Raw genomic sequence first — 25,894 nt, forward strand, 5'->3', positions numbered from 1 at the left:
ACTGAAAACTTTATCAGCAGTCTGACCACACACACTCCCGCTGCTCTCGCTGTCTTTAATATCACATGTTACAGCTATTGTCCCTTCAGTGCCAGAAAATATGAAGCATAAACTAAAGACATTTTCAACGGGGAAAGTCTGCTTTGTAAGTAAAAACAAACTCGTGCTTTTGGACTCCTGGGGATTTTTGGAACTTTTTTATGTAAGATGCGAGATTATTCATCCAGCAGTACAGGGATCAATGATGTGTACCGTGCAGTAACAGTAAATGCTCAGGGGAAGCTGTTAACTGGTACAACTCTCTGAAGTGACTAACTTATATATATAAAAGTACTTTCACATCCACTAAAAAGGGTAGGGGTCACTATGTATGTGCATGTTTTTCCCCAGTTTATCTCTTGCTCATTTCTGCAAGTGAAAGCAGAGGTCAGCGTGATTCTGTTTGTATTCTGGGCGTGTGGTCAACTCACTTTCAATCTGGGAGTGCAGGTCGTTTACTATAACCTGGAGCTGTCCCACTGTCATGTCTCTCAGGTCTGTGGGCTTCAGGCTCCTTTTCATTAGACACTCGCTGATGTGTGGCATGTGTGGAAGCTGCCGAAATAGACACACAGAGTTATGTAGGGGAGAAAAAACAAGAGCAGAAAACCCTGTTAGACAATGTGTTTTCCCTAATTGGATAGTGAAACCTCACGCTAATAACCAAAGCACAAAATGCACAACTGACTTCTTTACTTTTTAAAAATATTTATATTTGAATGTTTACAGATGACAAACTGATCAAATTAACAGAAAACTGATGCATTTAATATTCCTTAAATCCAACGTGCAAAAAGCTCCATAAAGGCTGTGACTGCAGCTCATGATCCCGAGCCTTTAAACCACACAGACCTAGAAACAAATTGCCCTTCACACCCTCACGCCACTGGAAAGTGGCTCGTCCTCATCGTCTTATATTTTATGTTTATACGTTTTATCGCTGTAACGCCAAGTGTATCATATTTGATACGTCAGTTTTCGAGACCTCTACATCATCAGTGATTTTTTTTTAACCCCCTTATATGTTTATGTCAGTTTAAAGAAACGAATGCCGAATGTAGCGAAAACTCATATATTCAAATTGATATTCATTTTTTTAATTTCAAATTTTTCAGAGGCTTCAATGAACGTTCCAGTTTTTTTTAAAACAAATGTGATTTTTCTGGCAATTATCTCGTAGTTCAGGCTTTAAAGGGTTAATTATATTTCTATGGTAAAACATGGTAAATGCTGTACATGTTTTCAGTTCCTCACCGCAGCGTTTCTACACATTTATTTCCTCGACAGAAACCGAAGGACTGATTGTTTTGTGAACACAGAAATTGCTCTCCAGCAATTTGCTCATTTGCTCTGTTTTCAAATACTTACAGTGGGGCAAAAAAGTATTTAGTCAGCCACCGATTGTGCAAGTTCCCCCACCTAAAATGATGACAGAGGTCAGTAATTTGCACCAGAGGTACACTTCAACTGTGAGAGACAGAATGTGAAAAAAAAATCCATGAATCCACATGGTAGGATTTGTAAATAATTTATTTGTAAATCAGGGTGGAAAATAAGTATTTGGTCAATAACAAAAATACAACTCAATACTTTGTAACATAACCTTTGTTGGCAATAACAGAGGTCAAACGTTTACTATAGGTCTTTACCAGGTTTGCACACAGTAGCTGGTATTTTGGCCCATTCCTCCATGCAGATCTTCTCGAGAGCAGTGATGTTTTGGGGCTGTCGCCGAGCAACACGGACTTTCAACTCCCGCCACAGATTTTCTATGGGGTTGAGGTCTGGAGACTGGCTAGGCCACTCCAGGACTTTCAAATGCTTCTTACGGAGCCACTCCTTTGTTGCCCGGGCGGTGTGTTTTGGATCATTGTCATGTTGGAAGACCCAGCCTCGTTTCATCTTCAAAGTTCTCACTGATGGAAGGAGGTTTTGGCTCAAAATCTCACGATACATGGCCCCATTCATTCTGTCCTTAACACGGATCAGTCGTCCTGTCCCCTTGGCAGAAAAACAGCCCCATAGCATGATGTTTCCACCCCCATGCTTCACAGTAGGTATGGTGTTCTTGGGATGCAACTCGGTATTCTTCTTCCTCCAAACACGATGATTTGAGTTTATACCAAAAAGTTCTACTTTGGTTTCATCTGACCACATGACATTCTCCCAATCCTCTGCTGTATCATCCATGTGCTCTCTGGCAAACTTCAGACGGGCCTGGACATGCACTGGCTTCAGCAGCGGAACACGTCTGGCACTGCGGGATTTGATTCCCTGCCGTTGTAGTGTGTTACTGATGGTGACCTTTGTTACTTTGGTCCCAGCTCTCTGCAGGTCATTCACCAGGTCCCCCCGTGTGGTTCTGGGATCTTTGCTCACCGTTCTCATGATCATTTTGACCCCACGGGATGAGATCTTGCGTGGAGCCCCAGATGGAGGGAGATTATCAGTGGTCTTGTATGTCTTCCATTTTCTGATGATTGCTCCCACAGTTGATTTTTTCACACCAAGCTGCTTGCCTATTGTAGATTCACTCTTCCCAGTCTGGTGCAGGTCTACAATACTTTTCCTGGTGTCCTTCGAAAGCTCTTTGGTCTTGGCCATGGCGGAGTTTGGAGTCTGACTGTTTGAGGCTGTGGACAGGTGTCTTTTATACAGATGATGAGTTCAAACAGGTGCCATTCATACAGGTAACGAGTGGGGGACAGAAAAGCTTCTTACAGAAGACGTTACAGGTCTGTGAGAGCCAGAGATTTTCCTTGTTTGAGGTGACCAAATACTTATTTTCCACCCTAATTTACGAATAAATTCTTTACAAATCCTACCATGTGGATTCATGGATTTTTTTTTCACATTCGGTCTCTCACAGTTGAAGTGTACCTCTGGTGCAAATTACTGACCTCTGTCATCATTTTAAGTGGGGGAACTTGCACAATCGGTGGCTGACTAAATACTTTTTTGCCCCACTGTAACTCATAACTTTAATAACTTTTTGATAGCAGCAATAAACTATAAACTTAAGAATTACCAGCTCGCTATATTTTAAGGCTTTTAATGTTTAGACGTGTTTTCTTTTTCTTGACAATCTCTTTTAAATTACAGTATGAACACTGAATAGGTAATAGCTCTGTAAGTATTTACCCAAACACACATGAAATAAATTATGTACCCCATAGAATTAAAGCTGGTATTTTATAACTTATAGAAGTATAAAATTTAACTTATGTAACTTCAATTTCAACATAAACTCCAATGAGTTTTATTAAATCACCAAAGATTATAAATTCAGTTTTACTGAGTTTATTGTAACTTCACTGTGGGAGCTTGTTTCTGCCACTGAAAAATAACCAGAAAAATCAATTTTCAGTTCAATATCTCAAGATTTCAATGGATTTTCTCATTTTTTTACATATTTACTCTGAACGTTGATTTGAAATTTTGAGTTAATAATGCAACATTTTGACTTCTGGATGACAACGAATGCTCGTTTTGTTTTCCAGTTGCTTAAGTGTTTGTGTCAAATGATTTAACTCTTCCAACAAAACAGACTCTGTACTATCCGAACCTGAACAAGTTCTGAATTATGTTTCATTGAATCTCTATTTTAAACTTCAGACATTGGCAGATTTCATTCAATCTTATGAATATCTGATCTGCCATTCACTGCTCCCAGACTCTGACATCTGACATCTGAGCCTGATTAGATTTACACTTTTTTTGTATTCAAAAAACAACCTTAAGAAAAACAAACGTGAACCCGGTTAAACCCACACTGTCAGGAATTATCAGCAGAATAAGGGCAGTGAAACTGAATCCGAGTGGGAAATAAAAGAGTCAGCTGTTTTGCCTGAACGCTTTCTGTTTGCATTCTGCAAAAGGAATGAATGCATCCCAGGCTCCTGCTTCCCTGCTGAAACAAAAGGATATATTTCCCTTTGTTTTTCCTTTGAGCGGCAGTAAAAGTGGGGGATTTCAAGTAGGCGCTACTGTTTGTTCACAAACATGCTGACAGCACCTTATACAAGTCCACAGCACATGAACTCGGTGTCTCTGTGGGTTGCTGTCTCTCCAGCAGGGGCCAACTTCACAGAGTCATCTCATGTCTAATTTACATTTATATCACCTCTCTTTTCTTGGAACCTTTTGATGCTGCAAGTTAGCAAGAAATCACAGTCGGTTGCACCTGTAGTGCAAACATCGAGCACGTAATCAAAGACGAGTGACGAGAAAGAGATGAGAAAATAGATATTTAAACTCTCCCTTCACTATTACTTTTAACATGCTAGAATCTGTGTAGCATTTTAGTGCATGTATATATATGTTTTAAACTTTTTTAGGCTTTTTTCTGCTGGTTTTGTGTATATCAGAATCTCCTTGCACTAGCACCTGTTCCTTCAGATGCAATAAAGCACTAAAGCATCACGTGTGCTTAGTGAGGCTCACCTGGGCGGATCATTTCCTCTCTGTCTCTGCCTCTCTTAACAATCTGTGTCAACCAGTCTGCATTCTTTATCTTTGCATCCAGCGCCCGTTTCCTCGGTCGTGGCCCACTTTCACCTCCAGCCTCAGTGGAGATAAACGCGAAGAGAACGCACTCATGCTCTCTTTTCGTAAGGGGTGCGTGGGCTCGCTCTTCTTGGTAGTCTCATTTCACTTTCACATTACTACCGGAGCAAGTATATATGAGGCTGTCATGCGTCAGTTTCAGTTTCGGGAAATTGGCTATGTACAAGAAGGTCACTTGAGAGTGACATAAGGAGAAATGTGATGTCAGCACGCGTGGGCCATGGGAAAGGCTTGAGACTGGTATTAGTCGTGACTCAACTTCTGAGTTTCTGTGGTAGACTGACCGTACTGCTAATTGTCATCTGAATATTCAAAACCAGAAAGATAATTTCCTGTGATGACTCTGTGTCATATTGAGGAGCTGTAAAGCTTTGTGAATGAAGTCAAGAAAGAAACTAGAGGCTTTACAGTGGAAACAAATTATTGCCCCCATTTCCCTCTTACTCATTTTCTCACTTTCTCTCAGTGATTCTGCTTGAAATTTTAGGACGACTCTCTAACCAGCAGACAGACGTTTAGGTGTAATCTCACTGCACAGGCCACAGCTTCCGTTCTTTTCTCTTGCCCAGTGGCAGGTCTGGCCACTTCATCAGAAACTTCATCACTTACTTTTAGCGTATCATTTCTGTTGTTTATCCAGTAGTATTTTCAGTTGGTAATGAAGTATTAGCATCTGGTATTAGCTATAAACGCAGTAGCTTTAGCTCATATTTGAAATCTTTATGGATTATCTTTAATTTTTTATTCAACCTGTTACCTGTAGGTATATATTAAAACTCTTCGTATATATTTTAACTGTTTGTTAGTAATGTAGCTTTAGCTTTATTAGCTTTAACTAATATTTCACCTGTTTATCTTTAGTTTATCCACACAGAGCTAAAGAAGGATAATGATTTAGCAATTAACTATTTCACCTGTTTATCCTTAGAGTTTTAGTGCTACTTTAATTATCTTGACCCAGTCTTGCTTTGGAAAAGCTAGTTTTCTTCAAGATGTCTTGACTTTAAGGTTTTATAAACAGACGGTGTATAAAACATTAAAAGTCTACACCTGACTCGGGGTTACTGAAAGCTGTGTATAACAATAAGTTTTACATATCAGGGCATAGTACAAACTAGGCCTTCACGGGATTATTGCAGCACCTTGAGTCATTTCTTTTTCAGCCTTTCTGTTGTACACCTGCTTTATGCCAAGCTTTAGCTGTTGGAGAAATGATCTATTTAGATCTACAATACTTTGGGAAACACAGGAGTTCACGGTCGACTTAACAGTATGAGGTGTTTGTGCTGATTGTGTTGATTTGCAGTGTTTGGACTTTCCCAAATGTAGTGCTGTGGCCAAATATCTGTCCAAGGGACACTGTTCCACAAGTCTTGTGGTTCGTTCAGTTGTAATTTTGCAAACATAATCCACGCTGTCGTGGTTTTTGTTGTTTGTTTGTTTATGATTGATGGGGCTTTTTCTGTATAATTGCAGAGTCTTTACCTTACAAAATAAAACGCCTTGAGGCGACTGCTGTTGTGATATGGAGCTATATAAATGAAACTGAACTGAAAAAGTGCATTTCCCCTTTTTCTTTTTAAAGACAGAAGAGCCTTGCTGCCCAAAACCCTTCCAAATAAGCCGTACTTGTTCAGTGTTTTTCCTGATTTTGTTGTGATGAACTTTAACATTTATTATGCTAACTGACTGAGTTTGAGCTGTGGCTTTGGGGGTTTTACAGTTTCTCAGCATTGCACAGTCTGACCTTGGGGTGAATTTCCTGGGACATCCACTCTTGAGACGACTGACTACTGCCTTCAGTATTTTCCACTTGTGAATAATCTTTCTTAGAATGATGCATGGTCATTCCTTACGTCTTTCCTCCTTGGCATTTCTCTAACCTACACCTGAAACTTCACAGATTTGTTCACACGTGCTGATGACGTTAATCACATGCACCTTGCTGCTGCTTACACTTTTAATTCCTATGGAAGCATTAAGGGTGTTCTTACGTTTTCACACACACTGCTTTGACATGTTGGCTCAGTTTTATATTAAATACATAGTGTAACATGTCATGGTTTGTTCACCTGAGGTATTTACCTAAATTTTAGAACGGCTAAGGACCAGATTATTTTTAATATGTAAAACCTTAGAATTTAAACAGGGTGTAGTTTATTCTGACTTCCTCTGCCTCAGCTCACTAAGATACGCATTACACTAATTTGTAATGATATCTTAAAGGACGTCTTTTTTAAACAAATTATAATTTTACACTTTTCAAATTAGTTGAGGCCTGCAGATGAACCACTTGTGGTAAAAGCGCTCTTAGCTGGGAATCACCGTTCACCACTTTACATTTGTAATGAACGCAGTTTAACAGATCTCTGGTGTTGCGGAGAAGGCGGGCAGCTGTAGCCTTAAAACATTTTAAAATTCACTGCGGGTCGTGTCCGCGTGTGACGGTGATGTCTTCTGACTGCTGAGCACTGCTACATCCCTGAACACCAAAGTCGATGCTTTCTGGCATATGAATTATAGATGGACCCGGGCGAGTTGCCCTTCTCGTTTCTGAATAAGTAAAAAAGTTCTGACTTCAAGTGCGCGTGGAAACAAAGTGTGCATCTGTGACACCGTGGATGTGTGAGTGTCCCTTGGCGTGCGTGCTCCGGAGGAGGCAGCGGGGCAGACATAAATGAATGAAATAATGATGAGCAGGGCTGTCATCACCTTCCTCTCTTTAAGAAGAGGAGAGGAAACAGAGGAGGGGTGGGTGGGCTTTGACTGGTATTTGTTTCCATTACATCCCAGCGTAAGCCGTGTCAGAAAAGTGCCACTGAGAGAGAGCATGTAGAGGGCTACAAGACGCGTCTTCCCCTGATTATCAGCAAACAGTAAAAGTGTCAGTCCTCAGGGACATCACCTAAACTGCTCATTTTTCACTTTCTCTAGGCTTTCACTCTTGGATAAATAAAATTATTTATGGCCTAGACATACTCTAAACCTTCTCTGAGCAAAAGTAGAAAAGCTTCTAAGTAACTAAGGTTGTTCACATGAGCTTCACGAGCATCTTGTCTTAAAGAAGTCACCTGCTTGAGTGAGTCAGAAGTCAGCTGTTAGATCCATACACTGTTAAAAGTGGTCTTTTTAGTCCTGTAATAATAATATTTATGATGTTTTGGCCACTTTGGACCCCAGAAGAGAAAATGTAAATTACACTGACAACATCATCACCCTGTTTTTTAAAAAACTAATTAATTTTAATCAAGAAAGTTTAAGTCTAATAATAATTGTGTAGAGCTTAATCACCACTCCGTCATGCCATGACTTGTGAAAGGTCAAAAATTGTATGAGTAACACACAAAAAAAGGAAATAAATGAATAAACAGCTAGACAGACAGCCTCGGATTTCTGGAACTGACCAGGTCAGCCACTGGTGACTTTTTGCGGTTCTGTTTTTCAACCTCCACCTGCATCTTGGCCATGGGCTTGGCCATAGCCAGGGCCAGTTTAGCCTCTGCTTGCAGCTTCTTCTGTCGACTCAAGAAGTCCATGTCCTCCAGAGACTCCGAGTCATCCTCTGTGGTGTCCCTGTCCGAGTAGGAAGAACTCTGTTTGGACTGCAGGGAGGAGGAAGGTAGGGAGTAGGCAAAATGGGAATTGGATAATTGAAGGAGAGAGGAGACACAATTGGAAGTTAGAGGGAAAATAACGTATGGATCACACAAGAAAGAGGAAGTAATAAGGAGTTAACGCTCATGACTTCTTGGCATTTTGGTATGCAGATTTTAACACTGATGAGAGTGTCATTATGCACATGGGTGCGACACAAGGCTCAAATTTGATCTTTCTCCCTCTCATTTTGTTAAGTATGTCTCAGTGTGATAACAGGTTATTGCAGCCAGTCATCCGTGGTCTCAGCGAGCACCTACCAAATTGCTTTTCCTTGGAACTGTGAACTGGTGAACAGCGCAGAAAACACGAGCACAGAAATTCATAAAGGTGCTAAACTGCCAGTTATCTCTCTGATTCATATTGAACACACTATCCCTCCCACTAATCTGCTTTCATTCTTATTATTTCTTGATTTTCCGTTGATACAATCAAATCTTTACACTTTGCTACTTTCACATCATCATTACATCGCATAGTGATATCAGGATTTAAGTCCTTTTTTTCTTCTCCATTTTTGAATTTTGCCACGGGCTTCAGTGGTGGACGTGTGGGCATCTGTGCATACCATAGGGGACAGAGGTGTGTCCAGGCTAGTCTCCGTCTTGCTGTCGTCTGCATCGCTGTCCTTATCGCTGCCACTATCGTTGACAAAACAGATTTGTAGGTTCATCCCACTCTGCAGCCTGAAAGAGAGGCGTGAAAACACAGAGAAAAACAATATTAGCACAAAGCGGGCGTTAAGTTGGTTCACTTGTTAGTTGATTCTGCAGTGACTGACACAGACTTGGAGCAACACCAAAATGAACACTGATGCACTGCTGCTCTTACAAAGAGTGCTGCGAGTGTAAGAGAGCAAACACAAACCTTGATGTGCTAAAACACAGAAATACGGGAATAAGAAAGAAGATCCCAATAGAAACAAGTGCCCTTCATGAGCAGAGAAAAGTGCCAGCTGAAGATAAAATTAAAGAGAGCTCTTGTTTTTAATCATCTCCCCTTTGCATCGATCCAGGTGGCCTCAGATAGGTCTGCTGCAATCTGCCTGGGCCATGGAAGAACAGAATGTCGCAAGGTGTAGCTCCATCCCACTGTGGATCAATAATCTGCTTAATTCAATAGAGTAATTACAAACAGAGGTGATTGATTACATAGCATAGATCCAATCAGTCCCAATAAAAATAGGACCTGAGTGGCTGGTTGGTTTTTTGAGTGAGAGAAGGAGAATCAAAACACTCTCTGAATTGCACAGACCACTAAAGTGACTTTTTGACAACTAGGAGACGATACACTGAAGTTCAGCAATAAACAGTGTAGGGCCTGGCTGATATATGTATATATATATATAGTGCTTGGCAATATAAATCTGGCTCAGACATATTAGCATTGGTTAATATATCAGCTGACAATTAGCACTGAGTAGAAAGAGATGGAAATGCCTGAGACAGTGTCATAAGATGTAAACAGTCTTTTGGTACTCCAATATGAAAAATTCATAAATGTACTAAGCTCCTCATTTCAGGGTTTTCTCGAGAACATCGTGTTAATGTCAAACTGATGAGTGCATCTTATTTTGCACAATACTGCCCTTTGACGATTAACCACAAATAATGAGAAATCCACTTGATTCGAATCACGGGGATACGATGAGCACTGCAGTTCCAGTAAGGTACAAGTAGGAGGTTGTGTGTGTATGTGTGTGTGTTTCTGTGCATACACACGTTGGTATTTTCTTGGGAAGTGAAAAACCACAAGGTCTGACTATATGACATTACCCCACTCAGCTGCCAATGACAGTAAAGAGAACTTGATAGATATACATTTTGATTCAGCGCACTTTCACATTTAGAGAATTATGTGACCGCATAACACCCTCCACACACACACACTTCAAAATAAAACAACAAAACAAACGAACGAACAACAAACCGCACACAATCAAACACTTTCCAAGTGTTAGTCACATGCTTATACGAGAGATGTCAGCTGTGTTACCTTGAGGACAAACTGGGTTTGCCACTCTTGCTACAGCTGGTGTAGATGCCCGGCCCATCATCGAAGAAACTGCCCAGGGCCAACTTCTGCCTGATAGACTCCCGCTCATTCTTCTGGGCCTGCAACAGTAAAATAACAGGATTTGGTTACTTTTTGTGATCTTTTTGATGACTGATATTGCAGTTTCGAAATTAGGCCAAGTGTCTTCCCCTTTAGTAAGCTTCATCCCGCAGGACATGCACAGATAGAAAGCAGTGCCACCCTGATCACTTTCTGACTGTACAAACCAAAGATGCAAGCATATCTATAGCAGCATCTGTCTTAGCCAACTTTGATACAAAGCATGGTGTAGGCTGATTTACTAAAAAACAACAACCTGTTTTTGAAATATTAGAGCTTCAGAAGTTGACAGTACCAGGATTCACCAGGAGGTGGTACTGTTGATTCAGAGAACAACACTTGATATCTCAGACAACGTGCAAGAGTTTATATAGAATAAACCCCTGAGAAATTACTCTAATGCACATTTCATGCATAATTAAAGGTGCAAGAAATTCCAAACAACACAGTTTCAGAGTTTCTCTTGTCTTGCCTCTTCCCGTAGCTCAGGACAGCTTCAGCACGGGTGGTGCTCATACAAAATCGCACCAGCTACCCATCTCGCCTCTGCTGATAACAGGTGAACACAGCAGGCAGAGATGCACGCTACTAGTGACCCACTTAAACTGTGGCGTCACATTTTTGAAGGATTTTGAAGCTCTGCAGAATTTTTTGCAGGTTGTTTGATACACAGTTGCCCCAAACACTGCAGTGCTTAAACGTCCTTCTCTCAAATGGGAGTCTGGGGACCTGAAGGGAGGGAAAGGTTTACAAAACAAAGCTTTACATGATTTGAGGTTAAATCAACTATTTGGTTTGTGCACAGCAAAGCTATCCATAATGATGACATATTAACGTCTTATGGGAACCAGGGTACTGTGCTAAGATATATATCATGTAACTGCTACATTCCTGCTCTGTCTGTAGTCTCTCTCTTTCCCATATTTCTGGCCTGTATTTCTGTCTTAGAAAAGGCAAATTGGCAAAAGGGAGAGCGTAAGACTGAGGTGAGAATGTGCTAAGCAGGAAAGAGATACCTATGGTGTTTGCCTGACTGATAGTCACTATTCCTGTCTTTGTGAGTTTGTCCATTACTTTATCTCCTTCCTATTTTCATGCAAACCATCTTAAAACTTTTCACCTTGCTCATCTGTCTTGTTGTTTCCATTTACATGCTTTCTTCTTCATCTTCATCCTCAGGCCCGTCCTAACCCTTCCATCAAACGATCTCTCTGCGTTCACTCTGTTCATTACGCTACTCCAAATCGCACATCACACCTTCACCGCTCTCCCACTCATTTTCTCAACTCCTTCTCTCCCACCTTTCCTCTCTCACTGCCTATCTCTCTTGACAATTGCGTGCAGGCGTTGGTGAGAGTGCCTTCACTGAGGACAAATTAACATATTAACATAATCCCACTCCACACAAGAGGCCGCAAGACACTCCTTGTGCAGTGAGCACACACACACATAAACATGCACTGGCATGTTGAGGAGCGGACCTGGCACTGCTCTGTTTGAGACACTCCCTGGAGAACACACTTGAAAGTTTCAATTCACCGCTTCAAAGGTGCAACAGCAGCCTGTGTGGCACAGTGCAGGTCAAACACGTATACTACACATCACTCATACTGACTGCAACAAAGCTGTCACTCATGTTACTCCACTGAACAGTAGCTCCAAGCAAAGGTAAGAATCAAAAGCAGCAGGCTCACTGAGCATCGGTAACTGCATGCTCCGCTCATGTGGTGAGAGCTAAGAAAAGACTAAAATGAGGGATGGGAAGGAATTCTTCACGAAGGCTCAGGGGATATTTTGGATGTTATTAATGTCACCTTAACAACAGGTAAAGACATGCTGAAGACCTTATGTAGGTGGAAATAAAGATCCAGATCTATTTAACAGCTTTGTGTTTATCCAGTTTTTAGTAATGTTTTACTATTCAGCTCAGCAGCACAGATTTACATTTAATGTCCAGTCATCAGAGTTCAGAGTTTTTTTAAAATACATTAGTGATGCAGAAGACAAAGCATATGCTGCAATAATGTGCAACAGGGATGCCCAAGGACACGCTGGTTACTGATGATATTCAAGAGCAATAATTAACAGCACTGCTTATGAGTTTTACTGTTATACTCTTAAGCTGGTTCGACTCTATATAATGCAAACAATGAATACAGGAAAGCCAGGGCTGTTTTTAATCTGAATATTTTCTCAGTCAGCCGAGAAATCCTTCAATTCATTCAAGGTTACATCTTCACATTCGTGTTGTCTGTCTGACTAACACTGCAGAACACAAAGATATCCACTTGGTAATTATATGGTATAAAACAAGGAGGAAAGAAGCAGACCAGCGGGTTTAAGAAAACAGCCTATTAATGCAAGATAATTCTTAATTTTATTAGGGGGGTTATATTGGCTGGGTCTGATTATTGGGGGGGTCATAACCCCCCTAACCCCCCTGGAAATTACGCCCCTGGCAGGTATAGTCGTGATGCACTGTCAAAACTGATATGAAGACACACAAAACAACATTACGTTCCATAAAGAAGTGGGAAAATCTCTGGGAGTCAAACTGTAACACTGATCTGCAGTTGGATTAAAGCCGGATTAATGTTGTTGTGTTTGTGTCCGTAAGCATAGCTCTTTGGCTACACAGAGGAAAGGATTATTACAATCCAACCAACCAGAGGCTATGGAGACGCACATGCGTGTTGCTGGTGGTGATAATGTGAGGTGTGTGGATCTGACACTGCGTGGTCACTGGCTAACGACTTGTGACTGATAAGTTCTTATCTGGTGAACTTACCCTGACAAATTCTCATTTCTTCGGCGAGCACCATAACGCACTACATATTGGTTTCACATTTGTCTGCCCACATTACTGGCTGTTATATTGTTGACATCGCCCCCTGGTGACAGTAGACGACTACATCACGCAGATGTGGCTCTGCAAAGCTCTGCACCTGACACCTGCCTGACAAAACAACTTCCTCTCATTGAATAGGCGTCATCTGTTATACTGCTTGTTTGCGTTGTGCACTTGTGTGTGCGTGCAGGTGGTAAAACAGTCATCATGAGAGATCCATAAACCTTTTAGAAAGGTGTTGAATATGCAACTAACAAGAGGAAGTGTGAAATGGGCAGAAAAAAAATGTGCATGTTTTTTTCTCTTTAAATGTTAATATTTCATATTAGTTTCAGTTTCTCCCTTGACTGAAAATCAGTTTAATTACATACTTTTCAAACGCAGGAAGCTATCACATCCTGTCACAGTTTCCATATTCACTTCCACCTCTTACAGGTGTGACTTTTGAATGACAAGCAAACCTTGCAAGTCACAGGCTCCAGGCACACAAACCCTTTCCATTAGGTTTGCTATTCAAACATTCTTCCGTGCGCTTTACTCTGTAATTTTTCTGCTAAATATCCTCCCAAAGAAAGAAGAAAAACTAAAAATCCACAAAGCGCAAATGAGCATTTCCACTTGATGATGACATGGAAAATTGCTGGATCCATTACATTAACATTTTAATGCACGAAACGAGTAAGAGACACCGAATGAGAGATCATCCTAACTACCTCCATCAGTTCCTGGCCTAAACACTAGAGCCATCACTTTCCAAATTAGATTGGGACCAACACAATTGGACTAATTTCTGTTTTTCCTCAAAATCACCAAGCAATTTCCTCTGCTGAAAAAACCCTCATTGACAAAGGCATTTCCTCCTCTCCACTCTGCAGTACAACCATTCATCCGCAGGCCTAGAGGGTGATTTAGGCCTGGCAGTGGACGACAGGGTGCTTGTTTTGAGCCTTCAAATCTTCCCTGAAAATCTATATTAGAGAAGGGAGATGAATTTAATTATCCGCACCAGCAAAGAGCATCCTCCTTCTGCCTCCCACAAAATTGTTGGTTCTCGTGGCCAGAATTTTTTCAGTGGTTAAGATCTGAGACGTGTTTACATGTAAATGCTGATGTGCATGAATCAGTACAGCTGTGCTTGACTTTTCTCTGATTTCAGTCTCTGAAAGCCTTCTTTTACTGTAACTTAAAATATGTGGTAGATAGTGTTTCTTTAAAACTTATAAACCCCTTCACTCCTTTGCGAAGGCTAAGGAATGTGATCAGTGCTGCATACTTTATCTTTTTTTTCATCAAGATTAACCCAAAAAACTAAAGGCTGAGTGTCTGGAGACTTGGTGGACAGGTGGCGCAAGGGAAGTGCATATTAAAGTTTGGAACAGATGGGGATCACTTTTGTTGAATTTGAGACATATGGTATTGGCCTTGGCTGAGGAGTGCTCTACAAGGTTTCTTCATCTCTTTTCACACAATTCCTTACAAAGTGGTCTCTCTTTTTCTGCACAATGGAGTCTTTTCAGTGACCCGGACCTTACTCCCTGACTGAGAACAAGAACCCACTGTTATCACACATGCACTTCTTGTGAGCACAGACTTCAGGTCTTCATGTATATTATTAGTAAATGCACGACAGTGGAGCACACCTGGGCATGACTGGGTGCTTGTTTTCAGCGAAGGTGCTGTGTCGATGTGCGTGTGCGTTGCTGCGTTATGAAATTTCTGTGTGATGGTGTGAATCCAAACGGGGATGACTTCACTCACATATATTTTCCAGGACTAACAGTGGGATGCTGCTGAACCCTCAGCTTTACAAACAGAAACAAGGCCAAAAAGTCTTCTGTGTGAGCCAGTTGTTATGACTGTGCTACATACTTTCACATTTCACACAGATGTTCTTGCAGGCTTAGAGTAAAACTGGATCAACTTGACTATATTTAAAATTTAAAATGTAACATCGAGGGGAAAATGCTCATTTCTATTTTTGCTTTCTTGCTTGTCTGCACTGTCTGTACCACTGTAATGTACAATTACAGTTCGAAAACAGTGAGTGCATGTCCAGCAGCTGGTAATCCATTACACAGCATAGCTACTTAGAAGCATATCTAAAGCAAAATAGCACATGAGATGTGCTTGTGTGTGTAAGACTGTCTTCAATTCTCATGCTATCTGAGACCCGTCTGTCCAGGCAGTGGAACATTCCATACAGATAAGAGACCTGCCCTTTGACCCCCCCGTATAGTTCAGCTGCAGGTCAGTGCAAGGCTGCTCCTGTCACTCAGATTGGAAGGGAACAACTCAACAAGTGGCACTGGGCTACACATGAATGTTCATGTGGGGTAAAAGAGGTGGGGGAGGGTTTTGGTGGGAGAAAGGAAAAAAAGAAGGGGGGGGGGGGAGACTGACAAAGGGAGGCAGAAGAGATAAGGAGCATGAAGTGGGTTTGGACAGGACAATGGGTCCACCATGTGACACTAGAGCATTCTTTCAAGCAGAAGGGCCGAGTATTTGTAGAGCAAAGTGCAGCAGAGTTACAGAATAAAGTCCTGGTTACTCATACTGTTTTGTCATAACAGTGGCCCGAATACGTAAGTGCTTAAAAGCCCAAACTACATCAGCCTCGGTCTTTGAGCTGCATTCACAGCTGTGCACAACACGCAAAAGTGGATTAAATGGAAAGTTCAGCCATTTGGAATTTTTTTTTATTACTTTTCTTGCTGAAAATCAAATCAGAAGCTGAAACTCACTATCACGTCTCTGCTCAGTATGAAGGTGAGTTAGTTCACCGAGGAGACTGGGAACTAACAAAAACTATTAGCCCATTAGCTCTCTCTCTAGAGCAAATCCTTGAACTAGTGATGTCAGACTTACACAGTGCAGTGTTGCGTTGGACTATTTCTGAGCCAGTTGCAGTAAGAGACATTATTATATTATAAAGACATCAAAACACTCAAAGGATCCCTGAACTGAAATCTGTGGGAAAATTCCACCAAAGATCGAGGTGGAGGTTTAACTTTCAGGGCACATGAGCTTTTAAAAACTTTATTTTGGGCCTAAATCAGGAAAACGTTTGAAGCATTTTTATCAGATTTTAAGCAGATTCTGTAGTTTTTTTTCTCCCCATGACCATTAAAGTTAAATTAAGACCTCCAAATAACTTCCCAAATAAGTGCCTTTAAAGGTCTAGAATAACTTGGTGGAGTCACTTTATGAAGGCTTTTACTCACAGTGAGGTTAATGGGCCATCATGAAACGCACAATTTAGTGTATTCATTGGATTGGATTAAACAAATAAAACATTTCATACTGATTATAAATAAATTACAGATGGCTGCATTAGGAACTGAGTTAACTCCGAACTCTGTAGTAGCGCTTTTACACTTTGCATTAAGTTTGAACTTCTATTTTTGTCACAAAACAGAACAAAAGTATGTTCAGTGGTTTAAGTTGGCAGACACGAAGTAGAAGAAACCTCCAACATAACCACGGGGATGGATATTACCTAAAATAATCCACCTGCTGACTTCACACACTTTCAAATCATGCAATTAATGATCAAAATTTGATTCCATACTTTCTTTTACCTCTTTATAATCATCACTGAGGTAGAGACTGGAGGCTTGCCTGATGACATCATCCACCCCTCCACATACATCCGTTTTATCCAGTGCCTCCCTCATCCTTCTCTCCGTCTCCGTTTTCCTGTCTTTTCCCTTCTACGTCCCAGTCAGTAGGTTGTAGTCCACACTGACTCCTGAGCTTTAGTCCAGTCAAAATGCATCATAATCCCAGTCAACTGACCCCTATCTACTCCTCTACTGGTGTCTTCTCCTCGTCTTACCCTAACATGTTGTGACGCTGTTTCTCCTTCCCTGCACTTTCTGAATACTCTGCACGCTCGGTCTATAGGTTCATTCCGCCTCTCCCACAGGACTGAAAAAGCATAGTTGTCAGAGGTAAAGCCCCTTTAGACCCTCCCTACCTTCCACCCTCTGGCCAGGGCAGCCTCTCACAGCTCAGGACAGGAAAGAGAGAGAGAGAGCGAGGAGAGAAACTCAGACGGGTGTTTGTTTCATCTTCATGTCCTGACATGAGGACAGCAGCTGCTCACCACCAGTTTGAAAAGAGACACCTCAGCGATGGGACAGGGATATCCGCAGTATGTGTGTGTAGGGGACTGTGCTCGCCCATGTGTGTTTTCGATGGTTTTTGTTGTGTCTAAAAGCCCTCCTGGACGTCATCTCTCGCTCTTTATATTTCTTCCCAGTCTGTCCCACATAGGATTTCTGCGTATGATAAAACTTTGCAAATCAGACTATACACTGAAGGTGAATGAATGTTTAAGAGTGAGCATATGTAACAGAGAAGGTGGTGTACTCCCTTCCTGCTAAGGTAAAAATAGTGCCTGGTCCAGACTCCAAAGCCAGCAAACCCCACAGCCCCGGCCAGCTAAATAAACCCTGACAGAGCACAATAGACCATTAGTCTGGCACACAAGCACACACACAGTCACTCACTCACTCATACACACAAAGATTGCTTGTGCCTTGTATCGGTGACTTACAATTTCAATCTGAGCTCTCCATGGTGTGTAATGATCTCATCTTTGTGAGACGTTATTGACCCGTGACTCATATATTTGTCATAGCCGCCCAGACAGAAAATTATATCCAGATATGGCTGCAGCTTCACACTGCAGGGAACATGACTTCACACAAACACACGCAGTCACACACACACCGTCAGCTGGTTACACAGAAAAATGGCCGGTACGACAAGAACTTAGAATGACAAATCTGGTACTCACTTATATTTTTACTTCATAATGACGAAATGTCAGCACATCTCTGACAGATTACAACTGATGTTATTGTTTTTACTCCTTCCTGTTAAAATTTTCAGGCACAATGCATTCAATACACAGTTGTATTTTAGAGGTTTGTTTTATTTTATTTAATGGAAAACAAGATACATCAAACTTTGTATTTCCAAAGTTGGAAATCTGAAATATCCCAGAAGTGAAAGGTATTTTACACATGCAATGTTACCTTGTAACATGTGTGCTGCTTCTCGTATACTCTATAAGGCCTTCCCAGGCCACGAGGATCATTTCCAGTAGTTAGTGTACTAGATGAGAAATAAGATAACTTGGATAGATTTCCAGCCTGATTGAAGGTGGAGGGTGTTAGCTAGCTAGAGGGTGTATCAAACAGCATTAGTGACCATGCAGGATCCAGTGCCATCCTTAGTTACCTTCAGAATCTGTATGAAATGAGGGTCATCTCAAGGGCACAATTGCCCAGGACCCTCAGCAGGTTGGGGGGAAGATCATAATGACCATTTGCTCCATCTGACATTGTAATTTGAACCTTTTTCCTCACAATTCAAGGTAACTTTTTGTTTTGTTTACTGTATTTCATGTTTTGTGTGTACTGGATTATACGTACTCTAATCTTTCAAACATTCTTTGTAATTCATGTGGGAAAACAGCTTAAGATATTCACGATATATTTGCAGCAGTATTTTAAAATCATTATTACGTATTAGGAACAACAAGTGAAACTATGGTACCCTTAAAAGCTTTGTATAATTAGACAAGCTAACCCTGATCTCAAACAGAGTAGACATGAAAGTTAAATAGAGGTTTTTTTTTATTTTTGAAGCATTAAACCACCGCCTACAGGTGGCTTCAGATGATGTATCACGCTAAACAGTGAGGGATCTAAATGAAAGACAAGGATATCAGATAAGAAATAAAATACCCAGCCAAGGACAAAGGGGGACACGAGGATTGTGAGGAGAAGACGAGAGGGAGGAGAATGCCAAGTGGTACTGATGAACATGAGTCACATTCATCTGTTTCTCTGCTCAGAGTGAGAGAGCGCGCAGATGAGAATAACACGAGAAAAAATATCAAAGAGGAAGACAGTTGGGGAATAATGCAATTGGATGATAACATCAAAGAGCTTTTGAACACACACACACACACACACACACACACACACACGCAGAAGGGTTAAGTGGAAAAAATAGGAAGTGGATTTGATTCAGTGTTGATCCCTGTGGATTATGGGCAGAGTACAGCGAATTGTCTGGCTGTCTCCTGAATCCACCCACACTGGGGTGCTGCTGGGGACAATACATGCAACACACACATACATGCGCAGGCTGATAAAGCCAGTGGTAGCCGTCAGCGAGAGCGGCCTGTTTGGAGTTAGAGGGTGGGGCAGAGTTTGCCCCGCTGGATCTCGACTTCATTACTGAGGCTGACTTCATCGTGAAGGTGAAGTCACTGCTGATTCAAGTGTGATAGGAGGCTGGGGAGGAATTGGTTACCTGGTCTACCTAGTCAAAGGAGGCAAACAAACGCACATCCACTCACTAGTGCAAACATTCCCTACTGACAGTTCAAAGGCGAAGTGAACTGTGGGTACTTTAAGCTACATTTAGGACACACACACGAGGCTGCACACATGCAAGTTAGTTCTTCTAGTATAGGTGATGACTTGACTTTATGGTCAGCTGTGAGAGCGAGTATGAAAGACAGAGAGACACATACACACACAGAAAGGCTTATTGTTCCAAGTGAACAGAGGGTGACTGTGGGAGAGGGTTCCTGGCACCTCCTGTACGCCTGGGATCCAAGGCCAGTGGCGCTATGTGTGTTTTTGTACTTGTATATCTATCTTTGTGAGGACCAATACAGAATTGAGAACTTAGGGGTGAGGACACTTGCAGGAAGTGAGGACAGTCTGGTTGCTCGTCATTTTCTGACACACTTCACAAGGTGTGTTGAAGGGGTAAGACCTGGCTTTAGGATAAAGGTTTAGCTTTAGGAAATACATAATATTCCAATGTCCTCACAAAGATAATAGTAACAAACGCATGCCTGTGCACATGCTGTAGAATCACATCTTTACTGTTTATCATCTTTCTAATATCTGTATGTCATTACCATACCAGTTTTACTGACACGTTTGAAAGTAACGCCACATATTCTCATCTGATCTTATTTTGGAAAGAGGAGGAAAAGAACGGGGTCTGCTACCATAGCAACGTGGTAAGAATTTCTCCATGGTGATGCTCTGTGTTCCAAACAAATTGGGCTGTGAAAGGAACACAGGGCAGCCCATCGGGAAGTCTGCAAAACTCACACTGAGGCATGCTTTTGAGGGAGCTCCAATTCTGGTAAATTGCACAACATTAAACATACTGTTAGAGTGATGTTAAGGAACTCAAAACTCATGCAATCCCAGGCACATACATCATGATGCAATGCTATTAATCCAAAAATGATACGGTCTGGGTGTCTTTTAGGGAAAGAAATGCTCTTATTTTCCCTTCTGATCTTCCTGTCCATATAGGCAAGGGAATATGAGTTATGAGTTTTATGTTAATAATACGATATGCACAAAAGTTTTTAGTATTTTTTTCAATATAATTTCATAACATTTCCCTTTTATGTGTTGGCTCTGTCCTGAGTTTAGTGTGACCTACAGTATAACCTGCCAAAACAGTGGTGTATTTAGGTCAGCCAGATAAATCGAAAGGTATTTCAAGGGCCACATGCAACCTAATTTGATCTCAAGTGGGCCACACAAGTAAAACCTCCACACGGGCTACAAAGAAAAGGTCTGAAAACGTCCACATCCAAAAATCCAAAACACATGATGAAGAGCTCGACACGTCTTAGGAAAAACAAATGAAGTTTTGAACTATCAGTGTCAGTTTTTCCACATTACAAAGAAACACTGTGCTTGTGAATCAAATAAATATATCAGGACCACATCTTGGCTTGGGTAATTACGACATTACCCCATGGGGGATGTTTGTCAGCAAGAAGGCTTTAAAACCGACAATGACTCAGACCTCTGCTTTGCACCAAAATGCATCTAAAGTCCAAAAGTTAAGCCTTATTTACTTATTTACTGGACTTAGGGCCAGTACTGCTAAAGGACTGATTAAAAAATAAATCAGAAACATGCCCAACAAGCAACATGAGCACTGGAAAGAAGTTGTACAGCATCACATGCTTGTGCATTAAGTTTGAAAAGCTTGAAAAGAAGCACATAAAGCTCAAGTTAGTATTAGCAGAGAAAAGGGAATAAGTTTAAATACATATGTTTATCTCTGTGTAAACTTATGCCTTTCACTTACGTTATACAAACATAATGTATTAAGGTCTATGGCCTAGTGTACTATGGAAAACAATATTGACAGTAATTCCATAGATTTTTGCTTATTGCACCAACTTATCGATTGGTTCTGTCAGGCTGGAATGATCTACCAGTGCGATCTACGGCACTGTACTCTCATTTATAATTCATTAGGCCACACCTCATATACAGTTACACTTGAACTCTCTCCATCGTTTTCCAGTCAAGCTTGGAAAACTGCATGAGCTCATGTAGCCCCAACATAAATATACATATGTACATACAAATACTACGCGTAGGAGTACTCAGCATTCATGTGTGCCCCCCCACACCTCCAGGCCTTGGCAAGCTGACAATATTCCTCCAGCCCAGGATGACACACTGTGGCCAAGCTGATAAACCTCCCCATCACCCTTCACCCTACTGGTTATTGCTGCTGCTGCTGACAGCAATACGGCGCTGCGAGATTTATAGATTTACACGAGAATCTGAAAACAGGGCGGCATACCGAGACCTCAGACTCGAGTAAACACACAGAGGGTCTGCGTGCTTTTGGCTCACTTAAACACTTAATGAAATGAAGTGCAGCACAGAGATAAAGGAGATCTAGCAGATGATTGGTTATTAAAGAGACAATGTTTTCCTCTTTTTGTACTTTAAACTAACTAGAACCTTAATCGATTGATGGCTTCAGATGACTGCGGGTTAAATGGCTGCTTTTCTTGTTCTCCCAGGGTCAGCCTGCCTCCTAATTGGCTAATGGTATCAGACATTAAGTGGGAGCTTGCCTGATATGGTATGTGGGGAATACAAAGGGAAGAAAAGAGGATTTAAACTGCTAACCTCCAAACACAGAGGACCACACCTTATTTAAAGCAGGACAAAACACTGATGCTGATCTTAAAAAAAGAGATGGGCACATACATGGCCACACTGACCTCTCTCTATTTTCCACTTCATCTACTCTCTGACAATTTTATGTCACATCACACCCCTCACTCTTTCCTTCTCTTCAATCCTGTCTCGCCATTGCCCTTTGCTACTTACCAACCCTCTGTGTGTGTGTGTGTGTGTTATTCTGTGTGTGTGAGGGGCGCTGTCTGCCTGCTGGTTGCCAGGTTACCAGTCTAATTGAGAGGCCTCTAGAGAGTAGCTGTTATCAGAAGAGCTTGAACCTCTTCTTCCGCTTACCGCTCGAATTCTTTCTCTTATTTTCTCCATCTCGCTCTTTTCCAGTATTTTTGCCACATTAAAGCCATCTCTGCTTTTAACTTTTTTAACATCTCCTTAATTTTCCCTTCCTCTTTACTGGAGATGATTATGATTATTTTTTTTCATGTGTATTATCTATTATAGTTGCCTTGGAAGACTGTTCGTCATTGCTGTCTGCACACTTCTTATTGGACTTTGCTCAGCCAGAGGTGTCAATTTTCTTACTGTTTCATCTCTGTCTTTCATCTGTCATCTCCACTATCCCTTTGGCGTCTCTGGTTATCTTGTGCTCTTTCCTTCATTCCTGCCATTTCTCAGTCACTCAATCGAGCCTTTATCTGCCACAAACATGGCAGGAAATCCTTATCCCATTACACAACTGCTCCCTAACCCAACACGAGCGCAAATCCACCCTCCTGACACGCAAATACTGATATGTGGAGGACGCATAGGGAATAATACAAATATTATATCTTTTTAAGGGCAGTTTATTGATTCCATAAGATAATCTTAAGAATACAGAGCACTTGCATGAAACAGCCAAGAGATCAGACTGCACAAATGTGGATAATTGTAGAGACTTGAGCATTTGGGAACTGTTAATAACCCGCTTGGGAGTACGCTTGATCAACTCAGCTGAAGGTTTCATGCAAGTGAATTTGAGCTAAATGCAAAATGTTGCGGTTAAAGGACAGAATATGGAGTTTTCATCTTGAAGTTCCATATTACATGTTGATGAAACACTTTAAGTATACCCACAAGGCCCATCCATCTCTCTGGGACTCTCTGCACTTGTTTCTTCTCATCAAAGAAGCTCCATCTTTTCCTTCCTCGCAGCCTCCCCCGGCATATCCCCTCATTTCTTGTGCCTTTCATCTACCTCTCTGCTTGTTTCCACTCTCCATCTTCACTGCATTGCAGATTTTCTTCCTGAGAAGAGCTGGTTATAGAAAACCGGATGCACAGCTGTGATGTGATGCTTGCCTTTAATCACAGATGCTTCATTTCTCCCAATTCTTAGTTAGATAAAGTGGGACACTGCTGTCACATGTCCTACCAGGGTCACCCACACGGCCATAAACATGAATCCACACACAATCACACCCTCCACGCATTATCATTTAAATATTTATCACAATGTTTTCTGCACCATACAACGAATATTGTTGCGCCGCTATATGAATCTCACAGCTTTGAAAATCCTTTACAGCGGCTAGTTGTGAGAATATAAACTTGCAGTTCCATGCAAAACTCATGCTTCCATGTTATGGGGGTTGTATGACGAGGAGGTGGATGGGAGTTAGGACATTATTCCCTGGAGTCAAGTTCTCTCTTAGCAACCAGACAGCCATCAGATTCACAACACAATCACGTAACTGCAAAAGACAGAGCAACACTCCCACACAGGTCTGAGTCTCAGTAGTGACACACAAGTCCTGCACATGTGTGCTGAGTGTCCTATTTTCAAATGTGACATTTAAAGCTTCACTGTAGGGAAAACTTACGATTTATAAAACGCTACACGTAACAAAATAAAAAGAATCATCATCAATTTGCGCCTGTAAGACTGCCAGCTGAAGCACAGCAATGTTTGTTGTGTCATTTTGGTCAGACAAATACCTGGTACGAACAGTTTTCCTGGTGGACCATCCTTCACAGCATCCTAGAGCGGAGCTGCCTGAGCTGGAGGAACAGGAGCGGGACTGGGATAAGATTCCCAGCCCTGCAGTGGTATTCCAACGGAGAAGAGAGGAGCGATCCCACTCAGCGTTTGATCCAAACTCAGAAAAATCTGTCACTACCACTGCTTGCCTCTCGTTGTCAGTCAGTTCAGTCTTCACCCTCTGCTTTTCTGTCTCTTTATGCTTGTTTTCTGCTCTGTCTGTTTGTTAACAGAAAAGGGCAGGCTCTGATCGCTGCTTCCCCAAAGCTGAAAGAGGGAGGGGAGTGAGAGACTGGAGGAGGGGTGTGAGAATAAGAGAGGGAGGGAAAGACGCTGTGAAAAGCAGAGTACACTCCCGCTCGCCTTTCTCTGTCTGCTTTGGACTGAAAAGGGGGAGGAGCTGTGGGGCTGAATGTATGCCCAGTGGGGAGAGGGGATTGTGGAAAAGGGATGAGGGAGGGTGCGGGTGGTGTGGGTCTGGGCCAGGATGTCATTCAGCTGTTTTATATAAAGTCATACCAGATACGGAAAGCGGACCAAAGACAAGGGCAGTGGAGAGACTTTCATTCCTTAACCTTTATCTTAATCTGCATGTGTGTTGCACAAAGTGGCACCGAATAAAAGCTCAACCTGAAATGTGTTGTAATCAGAAAGTATGCGAAAGCTGAAAGTATCAAAAGCTGGCACTGAATGTTTGAAAAGACACAAATCATTCACTTATTTAGTTATTCCTCCCCAAACATTCCTTATTTAAAGTGAAGCAGTGTGTCTCTCGCTTAATTTATGCACACGTTTTTGTGACTTTTGCCTCACTGTGTGAAAGTATACATGTTCATCTTCAGCTTCCCTTCATTGTCATTCTCTCCCTCGTTGTAAGATTATAATCCCACAGTGGCAGATGGCCGGTCTATAATCCACATGCAGGTCAACCTCCTCAGATAATCTCTACCTTCTCTATCTCCATCTATTTGTTTTTAATTCCAGTGAGATGGATGTGTTCTTCTCGTTTTTTTACTGTAACCCCACTTTTATTTACTTTAAAATGACTGCACAAACACTCTAAAATAGTCATTTTAAGCTTTAAACTACACAAACCAGCATACTGAAGCTACAGAACTGTTTGGACTCTACAGTAAGTATCTGCTTTCTTCCATTATAAACATTCCCATCAGAGGAAGTGGAAAAACTTCCAACAGCGGTTTGGAGGATGTGAGATTCTCATGCCGTTGCAACATGCATCTGTTTCAAGTTTCATGTTTGTCTTTTGTGGGAAGGTAGCTAGCCACTCACTAACCCTGTTATCTCATCCGTCCTCCAGGCCAAATCTCTCTATCCGATATTGATCTTTGTTGGGTGATGCTGCTTTTCCGATAAGACCACTCTTGGGTTTAATGACCTGGATGTGGATCGATGAACTCCCTGCTCTGATCTCGCTGCACAAGCCTGCGCATCATTGGCTCTGGGTTAGCTTTCTGCACGGTGCCCAGCTGGGGAGGGCTGGAAGAGCGCCCATACTGTGACACTCACCGATGATATAATTATCTTTGTATGATAAACCTGTTTTTTTCTCATAGAATACCAAATGGGTCTCATAAAAGCACTTTTAAGCTTACAAGCATGCATTAAACAAGCTCAAAGTGGCTAAAT

The 25,894-nt window shown here is 41.6% G+C and overlaps 1 protein-coding gene across 6 annotated transcripts in view; it reads right to left on the minus strand.

Moving 5' to 3' along the window:
* Positions 1–25,894, minus strand: part of schip1 (schwannomin interacting protein 1) — a 236,622-nt gene that overhangs the window by 2,393 nt on the left and 208,335 nt on the right. For 4 of the 6 annotated variants that reach the window (XM_085243594.1, XM_085243592.1, XM_085243596.1 and 1 more), the window contains 4 exons: positions 10,255–10,373; positions 8,828–8,945; positions 8,010–8,207; positions 471–594 (listed from right to left, as the gene is read on the minus strand). In XM_085243594.1, the coding sequence (XP_085099720.1) occupies positions 471–594; positions 8,010–8,207; positions 8,828–8,945; positions 10,255–10,373 (559 nt within the window). Of the gene's footprint in view, positions 1–470; positions 595–8,009; positions 8,208–8,827; positions 8,946–10,254; positions 10,374–16,800; positions 17,162–24,204; positions 24,605–25,894 lie in introns of those variants that run through there. The other 2 variants (XM_085243598.1, XM_085243597.1) reach the window with 2 other exon arrangements.

Source organism: Mchenga conophoros, linkage group LG14 (assembly GCF_057382185.1).
Source record: "Mchenga conophoros isolate Kocher_MC1m ecotype Shallow Benthic linkage group LG14, M_conophoros_male_GT1.1, whole genome shotgun sequence".
Lineage (NCBI taxonomy): Eukaryota > Metazoa > Chordata > Actinopteri > Cichliformes > Cichlidae > Mchenga > Mchenga conophoros.